Below are 19263 nucleotides of genomic sequence, written 5' to 3'. Positions count from 1 at the left end.
GAAAGCTCTTTGAAAAAAGGGACATCACATAAAAATGACTTACCTGTATCTTTACATGAATTTTCAGTGACGAAGACTGTCTCATACACATTTAGTGTGCAGTGCTGCACATGTCTAGCAGCACAACAGAAATAAGTAGTAGTAGTAGTTAAGGGACCCTTTTACTAAACTGCATTAAGCTGTTAAGCAGTTTAGCACACTAATAGCTATTGCACAAACATGTTACCTGCCTTTGCGTTAAAATGTTCATTAGCACGAGTTAGGTTGTGCATTTAGGGCATTTCTTAATAGGTGGTGGAACATGGGTAGAGAACGGAAGTAGACCGTGAATAGCACTTAACACACTGCACTTTCCATGTACAAATGGATTAATGTGCAATTAATGCAGAAGCACTAGGTGCCTCAATATTAAGTGAAGCCAGAATAGCATGCATTAATAGTCATGGTAATGCAGCAAATGAACTGGAAATGCCCTCTACTAGGTGCTGCGTTAGTTTTGTATTTCCACACCCCTAAGCTAGACAGCAAGCAATGTGGTCCTACATTAACAGACGTGGAGCCCAACCAAACACAGGATCTTTGGTTTCTGTTGAAAACAAACCTGGGATCAAAATTGGATGCTCGGGTTTGGCAGAAACCTACACCATAAATGAAAACTCCCCCTACCCGACCAAAAATGTTCTCCTCTCAAGCCGACCTCCCCTCCCCCCAATCCTACCTGTGGGCCCACCTTAGGAAGGCCTGGTCTAGAGGCGTCTTTGGGACAGGAACGAACCCCACCCTTTCCAGCCCCATGCTACTGCTCCATCGCAATGGCTATCAAGAATACTGCAGGAGGTCCCGGCAGCCATTTGCTCCAATCACAAAATGGCTACCAGGGCCTCCCGCGGCAGACTCGTGGAGCAGCGGCAGAGGGCAGGACCGAGTGGGGTTTGTTCCTGCCCTTAAAGACGCCACTAGCCCACCAGGCCTTTCTAAGGTAGGCCTTGGGGTTGGGGGGAGAGTAAGAGATCCTAGGGAACCGAGTTCAATTCCCACTGCAGCTCCTTGTGACCCTGGACAAGTCACTTAACCCTCCTCTGCCCCAGGTACAAAAAAAAAAAAAAAACAAACTTAGATTGTGAGCACACTAAGGACAGAGAAAGTACCTGCATATAATGTATACAGCGCTGCATATGTCTAGTAGCTCTATAGAAACGAGCAGGAGGAAAACGAGGAGAAAAAGTGAGGTTCGGGTTTGAGCTTAAAATTCTCAGGCATTTTCAGCCGAAACACAAACCAGGATTTTGGTTCGGTTTCAGTGCAGAATCCGAAATTCAGTTGGCCCCTATACGGATAAACTTAAAATAGATAGTGTTGATATTCAGTCGATTTTAAGTCATGCCCTGAAAATACTTCTGCTGCCACCTGTGTTTGCATCTGGCCAAAGGATCTGTTTGCTGGCCTCACATTAAAAAGATTTATAGGGCTAACTCCAATGAACCACTTGAATCCTTCTGAATATCAAGCACTGTATATGCTAGCAGTGCTATAGAATTAACACAAATACTATTACTACTACTACTTACCACTTGTATAGCGCTACAAGGCATACGCAGCGCTATACACCATACATGAAAAGACAGTCCCTGCTCAAAGAGCTCACAATCTAAAAATGGAATGTTGCTAGTGGAATAGCAACATTCCATGTAGAATCTCAAATAGTAGCAACAGAATCTCCAATAGTAGCAACATTCCATGTTCCACTGCACTAACCACTAGGTTACTCCTCCACTAGCAACATTCCATCTAGAAGCCTGCAGGACGTCAGACTCACAGAAACAGAAGCCTGCGCGGCTGCGTTGCTGATCTGCAAGGGCAGGCTTCTACATTACTACTACTACTACTTATCACTTCTATAGCGCTACAAGGCATACGCAGCGCCTTACACCATACATGAAAAAAAGACAGTCCCTGCTCAAACAGCTCACAATCTAAATAGGACAGGCAGACAGACAGAACAACTAAGAGGTAAGGGAATTAAAGAGGTGGGGATAAAAGGGTACAGGGCAAGTGAGTAGTGGTTAGGAGTCAAAAGCAGTGTTAAAAGAGGTGGGCTTTTAGCCTGGATTTGAAAACGGCCAAAGACGGGGCTAGACGTACAGGCTCGGGAAGTCTATTCCAGGCGTGAGGTGCAGCGAGATAAAAGGAACGGAGTCTGGAATTAGCAGTAGAGAAGAAGGGGGACAGACAAGAGAGATTTATCCACAGAACGGAGTACTCGTCGTAGGGAGAGACAAGTGTGGAGAGGTATTGGGGAGCGGTAGAATGAATGCACTTATAGGTCAGTAAGAGAAGTTTGAATTGAATGTGAAAACGGATAGGGAGCCAGTGAAGTGACTTGAGGAGAGGGCTAAAGTGAGCATAGCGATTCTGGCGGAAAATGAGTCGCGCAGCAGAGTTTTGGACTGATTGAAGAGGCTGGAAAGGTTTGCAATGACCATCATACCACCACCACAAGGTATATCACAGTATAAATGTAGATTTTATTTTTTACACTTTTTATGAAGTGAAGGTAATGGTTCCACTATATGCAATGTCCCTTGTGGTTATCAAAACATACTTGATATAATAATGTCTTCAAATAATAATAAGCTCGACATGGATCCAGTGTTTCACCCGATGGCGTCTTCAGGAGCTGGATAAAATTTATAGCTGGAACTAAAAACGGGAACTCCAAAAGAGTGCACCCGCCGCCACAAAAGCGGTGGTTTTGTAGTAGCGGGTATATTCTTCTGGAGTTCCTGTTTTTAGTTCCAGCTACAAAATATTATCCAGTTCCTAAAGACGCAATCGGGCGAAACACTGGATCCATGGTCGAGCTGAATCCAGTAGGATTGAGATGAGTTGGACATTTGATAGAGACAGGAGGATTGCTATGGACTGATCTTCACAGAGGAAAGAAGATATATATTTGGATTTTGGTTTTCAGCACATTCGTGGATTTTTTTGGATCATTTTGGAAATTTTGGATTTTGTTTTTCAGTAGGATTAAGGGATATTCCATGCTGGCGAGAATTATTATTTTGGATAGTTCATTTAAAGACATTATATCAAGTGGATTTTGATCACCACAAAGGACATTGCTTATGGTGAAGCCATTAGCTTCATAAAAGCAAAAAAAAAAAAAAATTTTCATCTACTTTTATTCTGTGATATACCTCATGGTGCTATGATGGTCACTACAAATCTCTCAAGCCTGGGAAAGTACGATTTCTGAGCAGCAGGATATATTTATTCTTTTAAGTGTGTTTATAGTATCATTTTGTTTGTCAAGTTCCCCAAGTAGTTAAGTATTTACAGGTGTGGGGGACAGCTTTTTATATTTCAAATGTCCTATTGTGGATTAAAAACTGGTTGAAGGATAGAAAACAGAGAGTGGGGTTAAATGGGCAGTATTCACAATGGAGAAGGGTAGTTAGTGGGGTTCCTCAGGGGTCCCTGCTAGGACCGCTGCTTTTTAATATATTTATAAATGATTTAGAGATGGGAGTAACTAACGAGGTAATTAAATTTGCTGATGACACAAAGTTATTCAAAGTCGTTAACTAGCGACAGGATTGTGAAAAATTACAGGAGGACCTTACGAGACTGGGAGACTGGGCGGCTAAATGGCAGATAACGTTTAATGTGAGCAAGTGCAAGGTGATGCATGTGGGAAAAAAGAACCCGAATTATAACTACGTCATGCAAGGTTCCACGTTAGGAGTTACGGACCAAGAAAGGGATCTGGGTGTCGTAGTCGATAATACACTGAAACCTTCTGCTCAGTGTGCTGCTGCGGCTAGGAAAGTGAATAGAATGTTGGGTATTATTAGGAAAGGTATGGAAAACAGGTGTGAGGATGTTATAATGCCGTTGTATCGCTCCATGGTGCGACCGCACCTTGAGTATTGTGTTCAATTCTGGTCGCCGCATCTCAAGAAATATATAGTAGAATTGGAAAAGGTGCAGCGAAGGGCGACTAAAATGATAGCGGGGATGGGACGACTTCCCTATGAAGAAAGACTAAGAGGCTAGAGCTTTTCAGCTTGGAGAAGAGACGGCTGAGGGGAGACGTGATAGAGGTATATAAAATAGTGAGTGGAGTGGAACAGGTGGATGTGAAGCATCTGTTCACGCTTTCCAAAAATACTAGGACTAGGGGGCATGCGATGAAACTACAGTGTAGTAAATTTAAAACAAATCTGAGAAATTTTTTCTTCACCCAACACATAATTAAACTCTGGAATTCGTTGCCTGAGAACATGGTGAAGCCGGTTAGCTTGGCAGAGTTTAAAAAGGGGTTAGACGGTTTCCTAAAGGACAAGTCCAAAAACCGCTACTAAGTGGACTTGGGAAAAATCCACAATTCCAGGAATAACATGTATAGAATGTTTGTACGTTTGGGAAGCTTGCCAAGTGCCCTTGGCCTGGATTGGCCGCTGTCGTGGACAGGATGCTGGGCTCGATGGACCCTTGGTCTTTTCCCAGTGTGGCATTACTTATGTACTTATTCCCATTTACTTGCTATTGTCTAGAAAAGAACTACCATAAATCCTGCAGAAATCACATCTACATTGAAGCTTTGGACAGTTATGTCTCCTTGAGAGTAGACAAACGTTAGCATGTAAAATTCATGCATATTTTGTAAAATCTGCTTGCACGTCATTCTCCTTCCCTGAACATACCTACTCTAAAGTCCCAAGCAAGTATGTGCCTAATTGTACCGCACATACTTTAAATGAGTTTATTCTAAAAAGCCATTTTACATGTGAATTTCAAGTTTCTTCCTTTGTTTCCCTGCCTCCAAAACGTTAATCTCAGTTGAAAAGTAAGGAAGTTATAGGTCAGTAAAAATGGATGGGAGGATTAAGTTGAGCTCTCTAGGTTCACCCCGTCCTGTAACTTAATACACAGCCCACATTTAGGGCCATCAACAATGAATATGCCTGCAAAAGTTCTACACTCACTTGGCCAATCTGCATATGTAGGCACATTTGCAGAAACTGAGTTCATACCCACTACCAACAGAAAATTTAGGAATCTGTTCTGGAAATCACATTCTTAGATGACCGACACTGCAACCCTATGCTGCCTATTAAGATGTGTTATTGCATATTGTGTTGATAATGTAATATACTATGCCTTACTATGTAGTGTTTGAATATTTTTACTGCTGTAATTGTGTTACCTATGTCCAGATAGTTCTTGCTGCACACAGACTTGGGTGAATTTTATCAAAAAATGGCAAGAAACAGATATCAAATTAATCCAGGCCATCAAACCAAATCCCAAGGCCTGAGTCTATGCATAGGCCTATTAAGATGGGTGTAGTAAAATGTCCTGCCCACTCCTACCTGGACTTCCAACCCATTTCTTTCTTCCCTGGTGAGCACCGGATTCATTCCCTCCCCCTTTGCTATCCCCCACCCCCACCCCTGTACACATAATGGCTTCAGTAACACTGAATAGAAAGCAATAAACATAAGGACTGAGCAAATGACATCAACACAAGCATCAAAGGGATGCAGGTGTTCCACTTTAAAATTGGTTTGTTCTTTCCCCCTTTTGTCATCTTGTTTTTATAGTTCTCCAACATGGCTATCTGACTGACCAAGGGCAACTGAAACCACTGCCCAACTTGGCACAATGCTCATCCTTCCTGAACCTCAATCTTTCCCTCCTAACTCAATGAGCAAGAGTAGTACTCGACTGACAATCATCTTCTGTTACTGCATGAATCTCATGCTTTCGCTGTCACCGCCCACCCGCCCGCTTCCCTAGGCTTCACTTCTATCAAACATATAAACGGCGAGTGACCGTACTCACTTGCAAATGCGCAGTAGAGACTTCCCTCTCTGCCCCGCCCCCGCTTCAATACGTGATGATGGGGGCGGGACAGAGAGGGAAGTCTCTACTGGCATGCTGCAGATGTCGGAACCGCTCCCCTTCCCCCGGAGTCGCCACCGCCCCTCCATCTGGCCCGAGCACTGTGAACTTACATCAGCACGCAGCAGCAGGCACATCAGCAAAGCTGCCGTCGGGCTTCCTTCTCTGCCTTTGTCCCGCCCTCGCCGATGTTACGTCACACGAGGGCGGGACACAGGCAGAGAAGGAAGCCCGCCCCGACGGCAGCTTTGCTGATGTAAGTTTACAGTGCTGCTCGGGCCGGGTGGAGGGGGCTCGGAAACCCCCACCCCCCCCCATTCCAAAAGTAGCCCGTTTTCACGGGCTCAACAGCTAGTGTAGAATAATTGGTTGAATGACAAATGATTTTAAAGGTAATTTTACTGGGTGACTAAACTGGCTGTAGCTTTCTTTATTTTTGCAGAAGGTCCCCAGACTATTGCAGCATTTTTATAGCCAAATTAAAGGCGGAGGCTCATGCCAAAAGGGTCAGCATGAGTGTGGAACTATCGGATTGCTCCTTTCCATACCCAGTTTGCCCTTCTGTTGCCTGCCCCTACCTCACCCAAATACTTTTGTCTTGAGAACACGGACTGACTCAGCTCATTCTGCACTCACCTGCACCTCTGTGACACTACTCTCTCCAGGATTCTATGCCGGCATCAGCCGACTCAGTCCAATGTTTGCTGCCTTCTACTCAAAGTATCGTCTTTCTTCCAAGGTATACATATTGAGTTTTAGATGTCTGCCTCTATATGCTTTATGATAAATACCACTGACCATTTTAGTAGCCATCCTCTGGATCGACTCCATCCTGGTTGTATGTTTTTGAAGGTATGATTTCCAGAATTGTACACGATGCTGTAGATGGGCCCTCACCAGAAGCCTATAGAAAGGCATTATCACCTCCTTTTTCCTGTTGGCCATTCCCCTTCCAGTGCACCCAAGCATCCTGATTCTACACAGTGCTCTAGGTGGACCCTCACCAGAGGCATTATCACCTCCTTTCCTGTTAGCCATTTCTCTTCCTATGCACCCAAGCATCCTTCTGGCTTTGGCTGTTGCCTTTTTTCTACCTATTTGGCCACCTTAAGAAATCACCCCCCCCCCCCCCCCCCCCAAAAAAAAAAAAAATCTTGCTGTTACTGCGAGCACAATTTCCCTGCCCCCCCCCCCCCCCAAAAAAAAAAAAAAAAACTGTAATTGCTCCCTTGGGCTTCTGCAGCCTAAGAGCATTGTCTTCCCACCCAAACCCACTTCCCCTCTTCCTCCACTCTCTATCTCAGTTGATAACACCCTCATTGTCCCCGTCTCATCTGCCCCCAACCTCGGAGTCATCTTCGACTCCTCCCTCTCTGCAGATAGCCAAGACCTGTCGCTTCTTCCTCTACAACATTAGCAAAATTCGCCCTTTCCTCTCTGAGCACACCACCCAAACTCTCATCCACTCTCTCATTACCTCTCGCCTTGACTACTGCAACCTTCTCCTTACTGGTCTCCTACTTAGCCATCTATCCCCCCTTCAATCCATTCAGAACTCTGCTGCACGTCTTATCTTCCGTCAGGACCGATATGCTCATATCACCCCTCTCCTTAAGTCACTTCACTGGCTTCCGATCAGGTACCGCATACAGTTCAAGCTTCTCCTACTAACCTACAAATGCACTCAATCTGCAGCCCCTCCTTACCTCTCTACCCTCATCTCCCCTTACGTTCCTACCCGTAACCTCCGCTCTCAAGACAAATCCCTCCTCTCAGTACCCTTCTCCACCACCGCCAACTCCAGGCTCCGCCCTTTCTGCCTCGCCTCACCCCATGCTTGGAATAAACTCCCTGAGCCCATACGCCAGGCCCCCTCCCTGCCCATCTTCAAATCCTTGCTCAAAGCCCACCTCTTCAATATCGCCTTCGGCACCTAACCACTACACCTCTATTCAGGAAATCTTGACTGCCCCAACTTGACATTTCATCCTTTAGATTGTAAGCTCCTTTGAGCAGGGACTGTCCTTCTTTGTTAAACTGTACAGCGCTGCGTAACCCTAGTAGCGCTCTAGAAATGTTAAGTAGTAGTAGTAGTAGTAGTATAACTGAAGCCCCAACAGTCACAGCAGCAGGGATGAGATATCAGGATATTGTGGCAGGGGGTGGGGAAAGGAAAGAGCATGAAATGGGGTTATAGAGGTAAGGAAGAGTAGAACTGGAGGTACACAGGGTGCGGAGAGGAAGGCTGGTGAAGAAAGAGTATGGAATGGGAGGTACATTTGGGTGGTGGGTATAGAGGAGAGATTGAACAGAAGATTGGAATTGGAGGAATTCTGGGAAGAGGAAAGGGCTGGGAAGAAGAGAGATTATGGAAATCTGAGCTGAACAGGTGAAGAAAGGAGGAAGGAAAGGGTGTTCAACATAAGACCTTAAGGATAATGGATCAAAGGGCGGTGGGGGAGGTGACCCAGGAGTGTCAAAAGATGATATCCATCCGATTACCTTTATGCAGCTATCACAACTCTCCAATTTAAACTCTTCCACTAAATCGCACTGCTCCATCGCCACTTTATTTAAGAAATATTTATCTGCAAATAAACAAATTCATTGTCAGTAAAGCAAATAAAACATATTTTTCACTACATTTTTAAACCAAAGTAGGAAGGAAAAACTTCAAGCAACCTAAACATACAATTTTCTGTGCAATTGCTCTAGACATCTTTCTATTCACAAATGGAACATTTCAAAGGCACCTAGGTTCCAGCAATTCCATGTCAACTGCTACAAAACCTGGCAATCTTTATCAATTCACAGAAAGCAAACAAGTTTCTTTACACTAGCATTTGCTATAGATGTTTTTATAATACCAATATTAAAGGAACTACATTATTTTGGAATTTTGTTAGATCCACTGCTATCAATGAGGGTTCAACTGAAAACAACTATTCAGATATTTTAACACACTTTAATTAAGGCGACATTTACACGATTTTTTTTGATCATTTTAGAATGATGATTCAAAGTTTAGTCTCCTCTAATTTTAACTTTTTCAAACCTTTATTTAGGATTATCTATGTTTTGTTTTGTGCCATCACAGATAGCAAACAAGGCAGCCACATTCCCTGTATCTGGTATTTCACATTTTGACCATATTTCTCCAGTACTAATCAAGTTGCACTGGCTCCTGATTTTTTGTTTGTGTTTTTAAACATACTCAATCTAAAGTTTGGACTTGTTCATAAAGCATTGTGAAGCGTCTGTTCACGCTTTCCAAAAATACTAGGACTAGGGGGCATGCGATTAAACTACAGTGTAGTAAATTTAAAACAAATCAGAGAAAATTTTTCTTCACCCAACGTGTAATTAAACTCTGGAATTCATTGCCGGAAAATGTGGTGAAGGCAGTTAGCTTAGCAGAGTTTAAAAAGGGGTTAGACGGTTTCCTAAAGGACAAGTCCATAAACCGCTACTAAACGGACTTGGAAAAATCCAAAATCCCAGGAATAACATGAATAGAATGTTTGTACGTTTGGGAAGCTTGCCAGGTGCCCTTGGCCTGGATTGGCCGCTGTCGTGGACAAGATGCTGGGCTCGATGGACCCTTGGTCTTTTCCCAGTATGGCATTACTTATGTACATTAAATGGTGACAATTCCTCTGCCTGCTGCAACTTTATTACATATTATCCCTCCAGATCTCTTTGTTCGGTAAATACAAATCTGTTAGAAGTACCCTCATTTTAATGCTGATGGCCCTATTTTATGGAACTCGTTATCAGCTGATTTACAGTTAATATCCACTCATGTCTCTTTTAGAAACTATTAAAAGCATATTTGAAAACTCAGGGTGTGGTCCAGCTGGATGGGGGTGGGGGAATATTATATAGCACAAAACTTGTAAAAAATTTGGAGACTTCTGGATTGTTTCCACTGTTGCCTAGTTGTAGAAACTTGTTAGGGGTTTTTGTTGTAAACTTCACCATGTTTACTACTTTATGCATGTGCCTTTCTGTTTGAAAGTGAATAAAGATCTCCTTTAAAATAAAAGAATAATAAAAAAAAAGAATATTTGCGTGGAGGAGTAGCCTAGTGGTTAGTGCAGTGGACTTTGATCCTGGGGAACTGAGTTCGATTCCCACTGCAGCTCCTTGTGACTCTGGGCAAGTCACTTAACCCTCCATTGCCCCTGGTACAAATAAGTACCTGAATATACTATGTAAACCACTTTGAATGTAGTTGCAAAAACCTCAGAAAGGTGGTATATCAAGTCCCATTTCCCTTCTCCCCTTTCCCTTATGACATCACAATATCAGAAGTGAGCCAAGTATCGGGCAGTCAAGCCATTGTGACATCACTGATGAGGTTGGCTCTTATTGGTGGAATGAGTGGAGGAGTAGCCTAGTGGTTAGTGCAGTGGACTCTGATCCTGGGGAACTGAGTTAAATTCCCACTGCAGCGCCTTGTGACTCTGGGCAAGTCACTTAACCCTCCATTGCCCCTGGTACAAAATAAGTACCTGAATATATGTAAACCACTTTGAATGTAGTTGCAAAAACCTCAGAAAGGCGGTATATCAAGTCCCATTTCCATATTTGAAAGTCGCATCATGGTTTACCACCCAGTTGAAGAGATCAGTAACCTTATAGCTTGAATAAATATTAAGGCATGTTACACTTACAATGTATATTTTGGTAGTGAATTCTCTATTTTATATACATTTGATTTAATTTGTGTATGTTTGTATTGTTACCATGGGCTACGATGTTGTTTTTTTTTTAATAAATAAAAGCCAATACCCATGCATCTTTGGTCTCTTTCTTTCTGTTCCTCTTCCCAAGCCTATATCAGTCCACAGAAAAAGCTGAGCAGCACATACTAGGTTGATTTCCTCTGCCACTTGTGGTCAGTCTCACAGTGAACCATGCAGTAGATACTCATAGCAACACAGCTCATGTATAGCTTCATACAGATGTGCAGCACCATGCTAACAAATCTGTAACAGAATGAGACTTGCAGGATGCGGGTCTGAAGGTGGAAAGGTTCTAGGCCAGGCTTTATAAGTACATAAGTACATAAGTACATAAGTAGTGCCATACTGGGAAAGACCAAAGGTCCATCTAGCCCAGCATCCTGTCACCGACAGTGGCCAATCCAGGTCAAGGGCACCTGGCACGCTCCCCAAACGTAAAAACATTCCAGACAAGTTATACCTAAAAATGCGGAATTTTTCCAAGTCCATTTAATAGCGGTCTATGGACTTGTCCTTTAGGAATCTATCTAACCCCTTTTTAAACTCCATCAAGCTAACCGCCCGTACCACGTTCTCCGGCAACGAATTCCAGAGTCTAATTACACGTTGGGTGAAGAAAAATTTTCTCCGATTCGTTTTAAATTTACCACACTGTAGCTTCAACTCATGCCCTCTAGTCCTAGTATTTTTGGATAGCGTGAACAGTCGCTTCACATCCACCCGATCCATTCCACTCATTATTTTATACACTTCTATCATATCTCCCCTCAGCCGTCTCTTCTCCAAGCTAAAAAGCCCTAGCCTTCTCAGCCTCTCTTCATAGGAAAGTCGTCCCATCCCCACTATCATTTTCGTCGCCCTTCGCTGTACCTTTTCCAATTCTACTATATCTTTTTTGAGATACGGAGACCAGTACTGAACACAATACTCCAGGTGCGGTCGCACCATGGAGCGATACAACGGCATTATAACATCCACACACCTGGACTCCATACCCTTCCTAATAACACCCAACATTCTATTCGCTTTCCTAGCCGCAGCAGCACACTGAGCAGAAGGTTTCAGCGTATCATCGACGACGACACCCAGATCCCTTTCTTGATCCGTAACTCCTAACGCGGAACCTTGCAAGACGTAGCTATAATTCGGGTTCCTCTTACCCACATGCATCACTTTGCACTTGTCAACATTGAACTTCATCTGCCACTTGCACGCCCAATCTCCCAGTCTCGCAAGGTCCTCCTGTAATCGTTCACATTCCTCCTGCGACTTGACGACCCTGAATAATTTTGTGTCATCGGCGAATTTAATTACCTCACTAGTTATTCCCATCTCTAGGTCATTTATAAATACATTAAAAAGCAACGGACCCAGCACAGACCCCTGCGGGACCCACTAACTACCCTCCTCCACTGAGAATACTGTCCACGCAATCCTACTCTCTGCTTCCTATCTTTCAACCAGTTCTTAATCCATAATAATACCCTACCTCCGATTCCATGACTCTGCAATTTCTTCAGGAGTCTTTCGTGCGGCACTTTGTCAAACGCCTTCTGAAAATCCAGATATACAATATCAACCGGCTCCCCATTGTCCACATGTTTGCTTACCCCCTCAAAAAAATGCATTAGATTGGTGAGGCAAGACTTCCCTTCACTAAATCCGTGCTGACTTTGTCTCATCAGTCCATGTTTTTGTATATCTGCTACCTGTGCTTAAGAAGTTGCATCTCCCCAAGATGGACGCCCTGGTATCAACGGGGACCAAGATAACAATCGACTGCCTGTCGAACAGCAACTCAGGAAATAGGCAAATAAAACCAAAACCACCCCTCCCAACCCACCAAAAACTGCCTGAACGCAAGCAAAACAGAGATTCTAAGGGTTATTAACCAGGGCTGCATTTCAATTAAATTTTTAATTGTGCAGTTAATTGCACAAAGAACAACAAGTGAGAACAGCCAAAAATGGATTCAGCATATGGAAAGTAAACATTCTCCAACCCACCCTTATCCAGCTTCTCCCCTCTCTTTCCTCCCCCCGCAGCATTTAACTCACCTATCCTTCCTCTTTCTGCCTTCTGTGAAGACCAGCACTGAAGGGGACTTCGGCTGGCGGGGGTTGGGGACCCGAGCCAGCAAAGGTACCTGGTGGTGGCGGGGGAGGGTTGGCGGAGGCGGGAGTCAAAAGGGAGGGGGGCTAAGATATGCCCCCTCACCGCGGGTTCTGGACCCCCCTCCCGCCGAAGTCTGGCTATGCCCCTGGTCCAGCTCCTCAGTATTTACAGACAAGCAGTAAGGAGAAACTCAGAACAAACACCTTAAATAACTCTGGCACATTGTCCAATTGGTTTAGCGCACCTGTGCTTCTAGCAGTGTTTAATTGCATAACTCCCCCTGATTTCTTGTCAGTTAAATGTCATTTGAAAGAGAAGCAGGGCCACCCCACACTTTCCTTTGGGATTTACAACTTGCTCTAGGGAAAAATTAACCATTTGCTCCCCATCAGTTTCCTTAGTGTGAATGGGGCTCAGCAGCTTCCCGGTTGGACGTGCAGCTCCCAACGGGGCTCCGGTGTCTATAGGGCTCTTATACACACAAGGAAGCTGCATGTACGACAGCTCCAGACCTCCCGTTAAATTTTCCATGGTAAAAGGTAGGGGCTGCTTCTGTGCATCACATTCGGAAAACGGTTGTGCATCTCTTTGCATGCATTTTTGTATACTAAATTAGCTCATTATAACAGCTTTGCATACAAGTTTCATTAGCTGCTACGATGCCAGGAAAATAGCTTGGAGAACCCTTTTGTGCATGTCTCGCTGTACTCCGTGCTCGCTAAACCAGCTAGAACCAGTGTAAAAACCACACTGCTGGTTAGTTAAGTTTTGCAGATCTGGGCCTAAGCTAAAGGTTCCACTCTGGACAGAGCATATGAAAAGGAGACCGCAATCAGCCTTCTCCCAGCAACAATTGAACAATATCCGGGTAAGCTGCAAGACAAGTTTTAGACCTCAAATAAAAATAATTTTCTCTTTTGTTTGATTTGGTATTTGAATACTAGTAGTTTCTAAAGCATATTGACAGTATGTGAACCTTTACATTTGGAATGATAACCCATCCCTATATTATACTTATTCTTTAATTTCTCTCCCAGATTCAGTCCCCTAGTGTACGCAAACCTGGGCATAGCTTAAAATTTTTTTTATAACACCCTAACATTGGCCAATGTTTACAAATAATTTGTTTTATTTGATTAGTAAGGGGTACAAATGGTAAAACACATGTCATTCTATCTTCAGTGTCTATTTTCTCTTGGGAATAAATCAACCAAGATCTATGAGCATTATACGCCCTCTTCATCACTCTAAGGACTACTGTCAGTGGGTACCCCCTTTGAATAAATTTATTACCTATTTCTTGAGCTTGACTACAAAAATCTTGCTTCTAGGAGTACAAACGTGTAAACCTCAAAAACTGGCCTACTGGTACTGCTGTTTTTTTAATGGACTAGGGTGGTAGCTTTTATAATGAAGTAAAGTATTTCTATCTGTTGGTTTATAAACTCTTATAAACTCACCCTTTTCATATTTTATATGTACATCCAAAAACTCCACTTGGGTCCCTCCTATATGTGAAGTAAAAGTAATATTTCGATCACATAGATTTTGAAGAAACTCACTCAACTCTTGTGCTTCTTATCTGGGGAGGTGAGCAACATCATCTATATAATGTTGCTATCCTAAAATACAAGGTAGGAATCTACTGCTATATACATGGGCCTGTTCAAATTGAACGTTATGAGGATATATTCAGATTACAAGATCACAACATGTATCATTCACTGTTCTTTGTATGTAATGACGACAGCTGCTTAGTAACCAACTTCAGAGGCACAGATGAGATGAAATTACAGTAGCAAAGATTAAGGAGAATCAAAACAGAAGGTTAAGATTTTTTTTTTTTAATGCTTAGGGGGAGGAAAGGAGGTTATAAGAATACAATATACTTACATTCAGAAAAGAAAACTTCTAACGGGGGCCAGCAGAAATCCCCAAACGTTTGTAACTTTTGTAGGACGCCAATATCACCCGTGCATTTCACCCATTCCAGGGCATCACCAACATTATATTGCCTCTATACCAAATTAAAAAAAAAAAAAAAAAAAAAAAAGCTTTCCATTATTGCACCAACCACAAAATACACGAGGCAAAAAAGTCAAGTCACCAAATATTTCAACAGATCACATTAAAGGTGCCAGCACTCTCCAGTGTGACATGCAAGGGATCAGAGAGGAAAGCACAGTAGTGGCCCTGTTCGATATTTTCAAGCCACAGTACCGGTTAAGCTGACAACAGACTGTTAATTCACCCTGCTGCCTATTCAGCGCTGGTCATTTGTTCATAAAAACACATACTACTTTTAAAAAAACAACCTATCTCCATCCCCACCCAGTTTTAACATCTGTGTCTCAGAACCCTCCCTTTGACTGCTTGACCTTTCCTTGTTTAATCCACATTCTTAAGTACCTGCATAGGTTCTGATGAAGATTTGCTAACATTTCATAGCAGAATTTATTAAAATGCTCTAAATTCTAAAAATCATTTCAGAAATAAAAGTTTAAAAATAGTATACAAAAATGACCACCACACTGATTTTGTGTTAATTGTCAATTAAATTTTCTGGAACCAAGTTTAGCTAGTATGGCTGATCCCTAAGTACTGTACTGTTATTCAATTTTCTAAGATTTCTGTACTAGGAAAAAAAATGGTAACTTGTGTTTTTATTTGCTCAGTTTAAGTGACTGCTGTGGTGATCACAGCTCCAGCTCTGGAAAGCCAGATAACTGAAAATCAGACTTAATGCCATACAAAATAGCCCACTGTGCTTATGTGAAAAGTTCAAAAAGATATTTTATAAAAGCAACATACCTCAAAACCTATTTTATCTAGACCTATTCCTAGTAGTGCAGAAATGCTTTTATACAAATTTACAACTACTCTGAAGGTGTAAATACAGTGTACTCAGGGACGGCTAGGTGTTTCATGATATTACATCAGTGTTGTGTGTGGATTTCTTTTCCTTGGCCTCTCCTACAGATGGGAGTAAACAGCTGAGTAAGAATCCTACCCAAGTGGAGAGCTCAAGCATCACATACAAAATGGCTACCTTCATGACAATCTTTGTACACATATTAGGGAAAAAAAAAAAAAAATACTGCATGCTGCCCCGTCCCCCCAAATCTTAAGAGCCATAAATCATGGACTAAAAAATTTCCACCTCGTCCTTAAAGAAGACTTACTGTTTCTATATCTGTGCCAATTTTCAAAAGCCGAGTGATAAAGAATGGAATATCCTGCAACAAAGAAAGATTCTGTGAAACTCCATGCTATATGGGCACCTCAAGCATCAAAGGTTAAATTTACCCCACCTGATAATTTCCTTTCCTCGAGTCCTGCTAGACCAGTCCAGACTGATGTGTTATCTCCCCCCTTATCAGCAGATAGCGGCAGAGACTTAATTCCATTGATTCCAGTGACAGTTTAAGAGGTGGTGGTAGTCATCAACATTCCAGTATCCTAATACCAAAGCTAAACAAATCTATATATAGCAGTGGAACCCATTATCAATTGGGTATCCCCCTATAGATCACAGAACACTAAAGAAAACTATTTATAAAACTTACAGGAAACAGCAGTCCGAAGCTATGGATTATTATAACTCCACTGTCTTCCTGGAATGGCCAAGAAGGACTTAAACAAAAATTAAATCAGGTAAGGGTAAATTTCACCTCTCATCATCCTGCTAGACTAGTCCAAACTGATGGGATGTACCAAAGATATCAGATTTTATGAAAGAGGGTACCCCAAACAATGTATTGAGAAAGGATATGTTAAAGCTATCCAACAAAACAGAAGCACTCTCCCACAGACTAAACAGAAAAGGGCTTCTGAAAAAATTGTATGCATGCTTTATTATGACCATTTATCGCATGAGATTATCAATATATTGAAGAAAAATTGGTCCATCACACAGTGTATACCTGGTTTTGAAGGAAAATAAATCATGGCTGATGATAAAAGAAACAAAAATCTGAAGGACATATTAGCACCTTCAGCTCTGCCAGTTCCACGTAAGGCTGCACCTGTTTGGGGACATTATCCTTGCCTCTCTTGCTCAGTCAAGTTAATTCAAAAATGAAAGTTTTTATACATCCCAAAACTGGTGAGAGATTCAAATTGATACAATAGTTGAAATGTAAAACCACTCATGTTGTTTATGCTGTTACATGCCCTTCCAAACTGTTGCACACAGGCAAAACAAGCCGCACATTCAATAAACGCATCATAGAGCATTGAAGTGCCATTAAAAGGAATGTCTCAGAAAAACCATTAGTGGAACATATGCAAGAAAAAAGGGCACAATTTTTTTTCACAAGTAGTATGACATTTGTGCATTTAATATTTATTTTTATAATCCTCATTTATATATTATTTAGTTTTATAACGTTTTTGAAGTTTATTTTCATATACTTCATGTTCCCAGCTTCTCTGTCTTGTCTGCATCCTCATGGCACCTGTGACATCTCTGAAACGCAAGACAAAATGGCCGCTGGAACGCATAAAACTTTAAACTTCTTTTATAGATTTCTCAGCGTTTTTGCTTAAAAATTACATTTTGGAGACGGGCACAGTGTGCAGATTAATAATCAATCATTTTTTTGTTTTTTTTACATTTTTGATAACCCCATTTTATTCTGTTTTTCATGCCATTTTTAATGTGCATTTTTAGTATGATCTTTGAAAATTCATTAGTATAATTGGTTGTCTTTTTCTTAGTTAATTCATAATGTGTGTTCCAACTGTCCTCCTAGAAGCTTGACACATTCACAAAGTCTTCAATGTCATTGAGCTATTGGCTCAATGAATTCTAGGGGATTCATTAATTAAGAACTCAACTGTTTTGCAAGCTCGATGTGCTGGAGATCCATCTTAATGAAAAATTTACTCAGAAATGTCTTGAATTTCAGGCAGAAGTTTCCGCTACACTAGGATGCATTTGGGTTATATGGAAAAATGTTGGGTGATCCCGTTTAAAGGAGAGTGTGAGTATACATATCTATACATACATATGCACAAACACATTTTTCTTAAATATTATTTTGAGACTTCTGCTCCTTCATATTTTGACATATGGAACACTAATTATTATATCTAATAATTGATTATGTTGGTTTGCTATATGTTCTTATGATTGTTTGTTGCACTCCCTATTTTTTTTACTATTTGTTTTTATACATCTGTTTTTATTGATCACTTATAAATACATTTATAATATTTCTTGTATATTTTTAGTTGTGTAGAACCTCTGTGACTTCTGACAAAGGTATATGCCAAAAAAACAGCCATATAGGGTCGTTTAAATCTAGTGTGTTGGCTGCTTAGATAACCTTTCACATATACAAGGCCCCGTCTGACACCACTTGGAAAGCATGTAGAGGGGGAGAAGCAGAGGGATGCTTAAAAAAAAAATTTTTTTTGTGACTACTTTCCAAATTTATACTTAAGTTACTTGGTAGAAAGGTACAGATCAAATTTAAGTCGTTACATGTAAAAGTACTGCCAGTTGTATTTAAGAACTACAGTGAAGTACAACTACCCATTTCTAATGCCTTGTAACTCTTGTTGTTTCTGCTGTGACAGTAGGCTTCTTAGTGACTGTCACCAGAGCATCCACTCCAGGGAGGGGCAGAAACTTATTGAGATTCTTAGTGACTGTCACCAGAGCATCCACTCTAGGGAGGGGCAGAAACTTATTGAGATTTTCTTGTGGGAGGGATATCAAGCCTACCCATGAGCTTAATACCCCGGAGAACCCCATTCGGCATCTCCCACTCAGTTAACACTAACTGGGAGAGTGAGGTCCCCATCCATGAGCTTCTCCCATGCAAGTGCAGAAATAATAAGAACCAAGACTACCTATTAAAGAAGCAAACTCCTCCTCATGGAAAAGGCTCAACACCAGAGAATCCTCATCTTCCTCTGGGGACAACTCTGCCCTGTCCAAAGATACCTCTCCTAGGAGGGAACCCCCTTTGTTTCTGTCCTCTGCAAAAGGACAGACGTTGGATTAGAATCTACTCAGGATCTGAACCTGGCTAGTGTCTTCCCAATTTGAGGGAAGGGCTAGGAGTCCAAACTTTGAATTCATTCACAGCTCTCTTAAAGCAATCTGAGGGCTTGTAACATGTGGGGTCCTAGGTCACCAGAAGGCCCTGAATAAGCACTCCTGGGTTCTGCAGCCCCCAGCTTCAAAGTGCCCTGAAGCTAAATATATTAAAGAAGAGCCCGGGGCCAGGCTGAACCTACAATCCCCAGCTCCAAAGAAACAAAAATTGTCTTCCCTGTCACATACAGGGCAGTAGGAGTCAGCTGCATTACTCATAGGCCAGCTCCCACACCCCCCTCAGTGTCTGCCTCCTGGGCTGCTTAGGGTTGAAGAATAACTCCCTGCTGAGAAAACAATTAGAGCTGCCCCCAGAAGCCTTACACTGGCCTGCCTACTCAATTAATAAACTAGGGAAAACCACTTGTTAGCTTAAGCTTTTTT

The 19263-nt window shown here is 42.1% G+C and overlaps 1 protein-coding gene across 1 annotated transcript in view; it reads right to left on the bottom strand.

The window, feature by feature from the left end:
• LOC115469743 (E3 ubiquitin-protein ligase TTC3-like) overlaps positions 1 to 19263 on the bottom strand; it is a 99141-nt gene that overhangs the window by 35700 nt on the left and 44178 nt on the right. Inside the window, exons 7-9 of the mRNA XM_030202530.1 lie at positions 15956 to 16009; positions 14667 to 14790; positions 8413 to 8498 (exon numbers count right to left, since the gene is read on the bottom strand). Coding sequence (XP_030058390.1) covers positions 8413 to 8498; positions 14667 to 14790; positions 15956 to 16009 — 264 coding nt within the window. The remainder of the gene's footprint in view (positions 1 to 8412; positions 8499 to 14666; positions 14791 to 15955; positions 16010 to 19263) is intronic.

The sequence above is a fragment of the Microcaecilia unicolor genome, chromosome 4, assembly GCF_901765095.1.
Source record: "Microcaecilia unicolor chromosome 4, aMicUni1.1, whole genome shotgun sequence".
Taxonomy (NCBI): Eukaryota; Metazoa; Chordata; class Amphibia; order Gymnophiona; family Siphonopidae; genus Microcaecilia; species Microcaecilia unicolor.
This window is presented reverse-complemented; position numbering and strand designations above follow the sequence as displayed.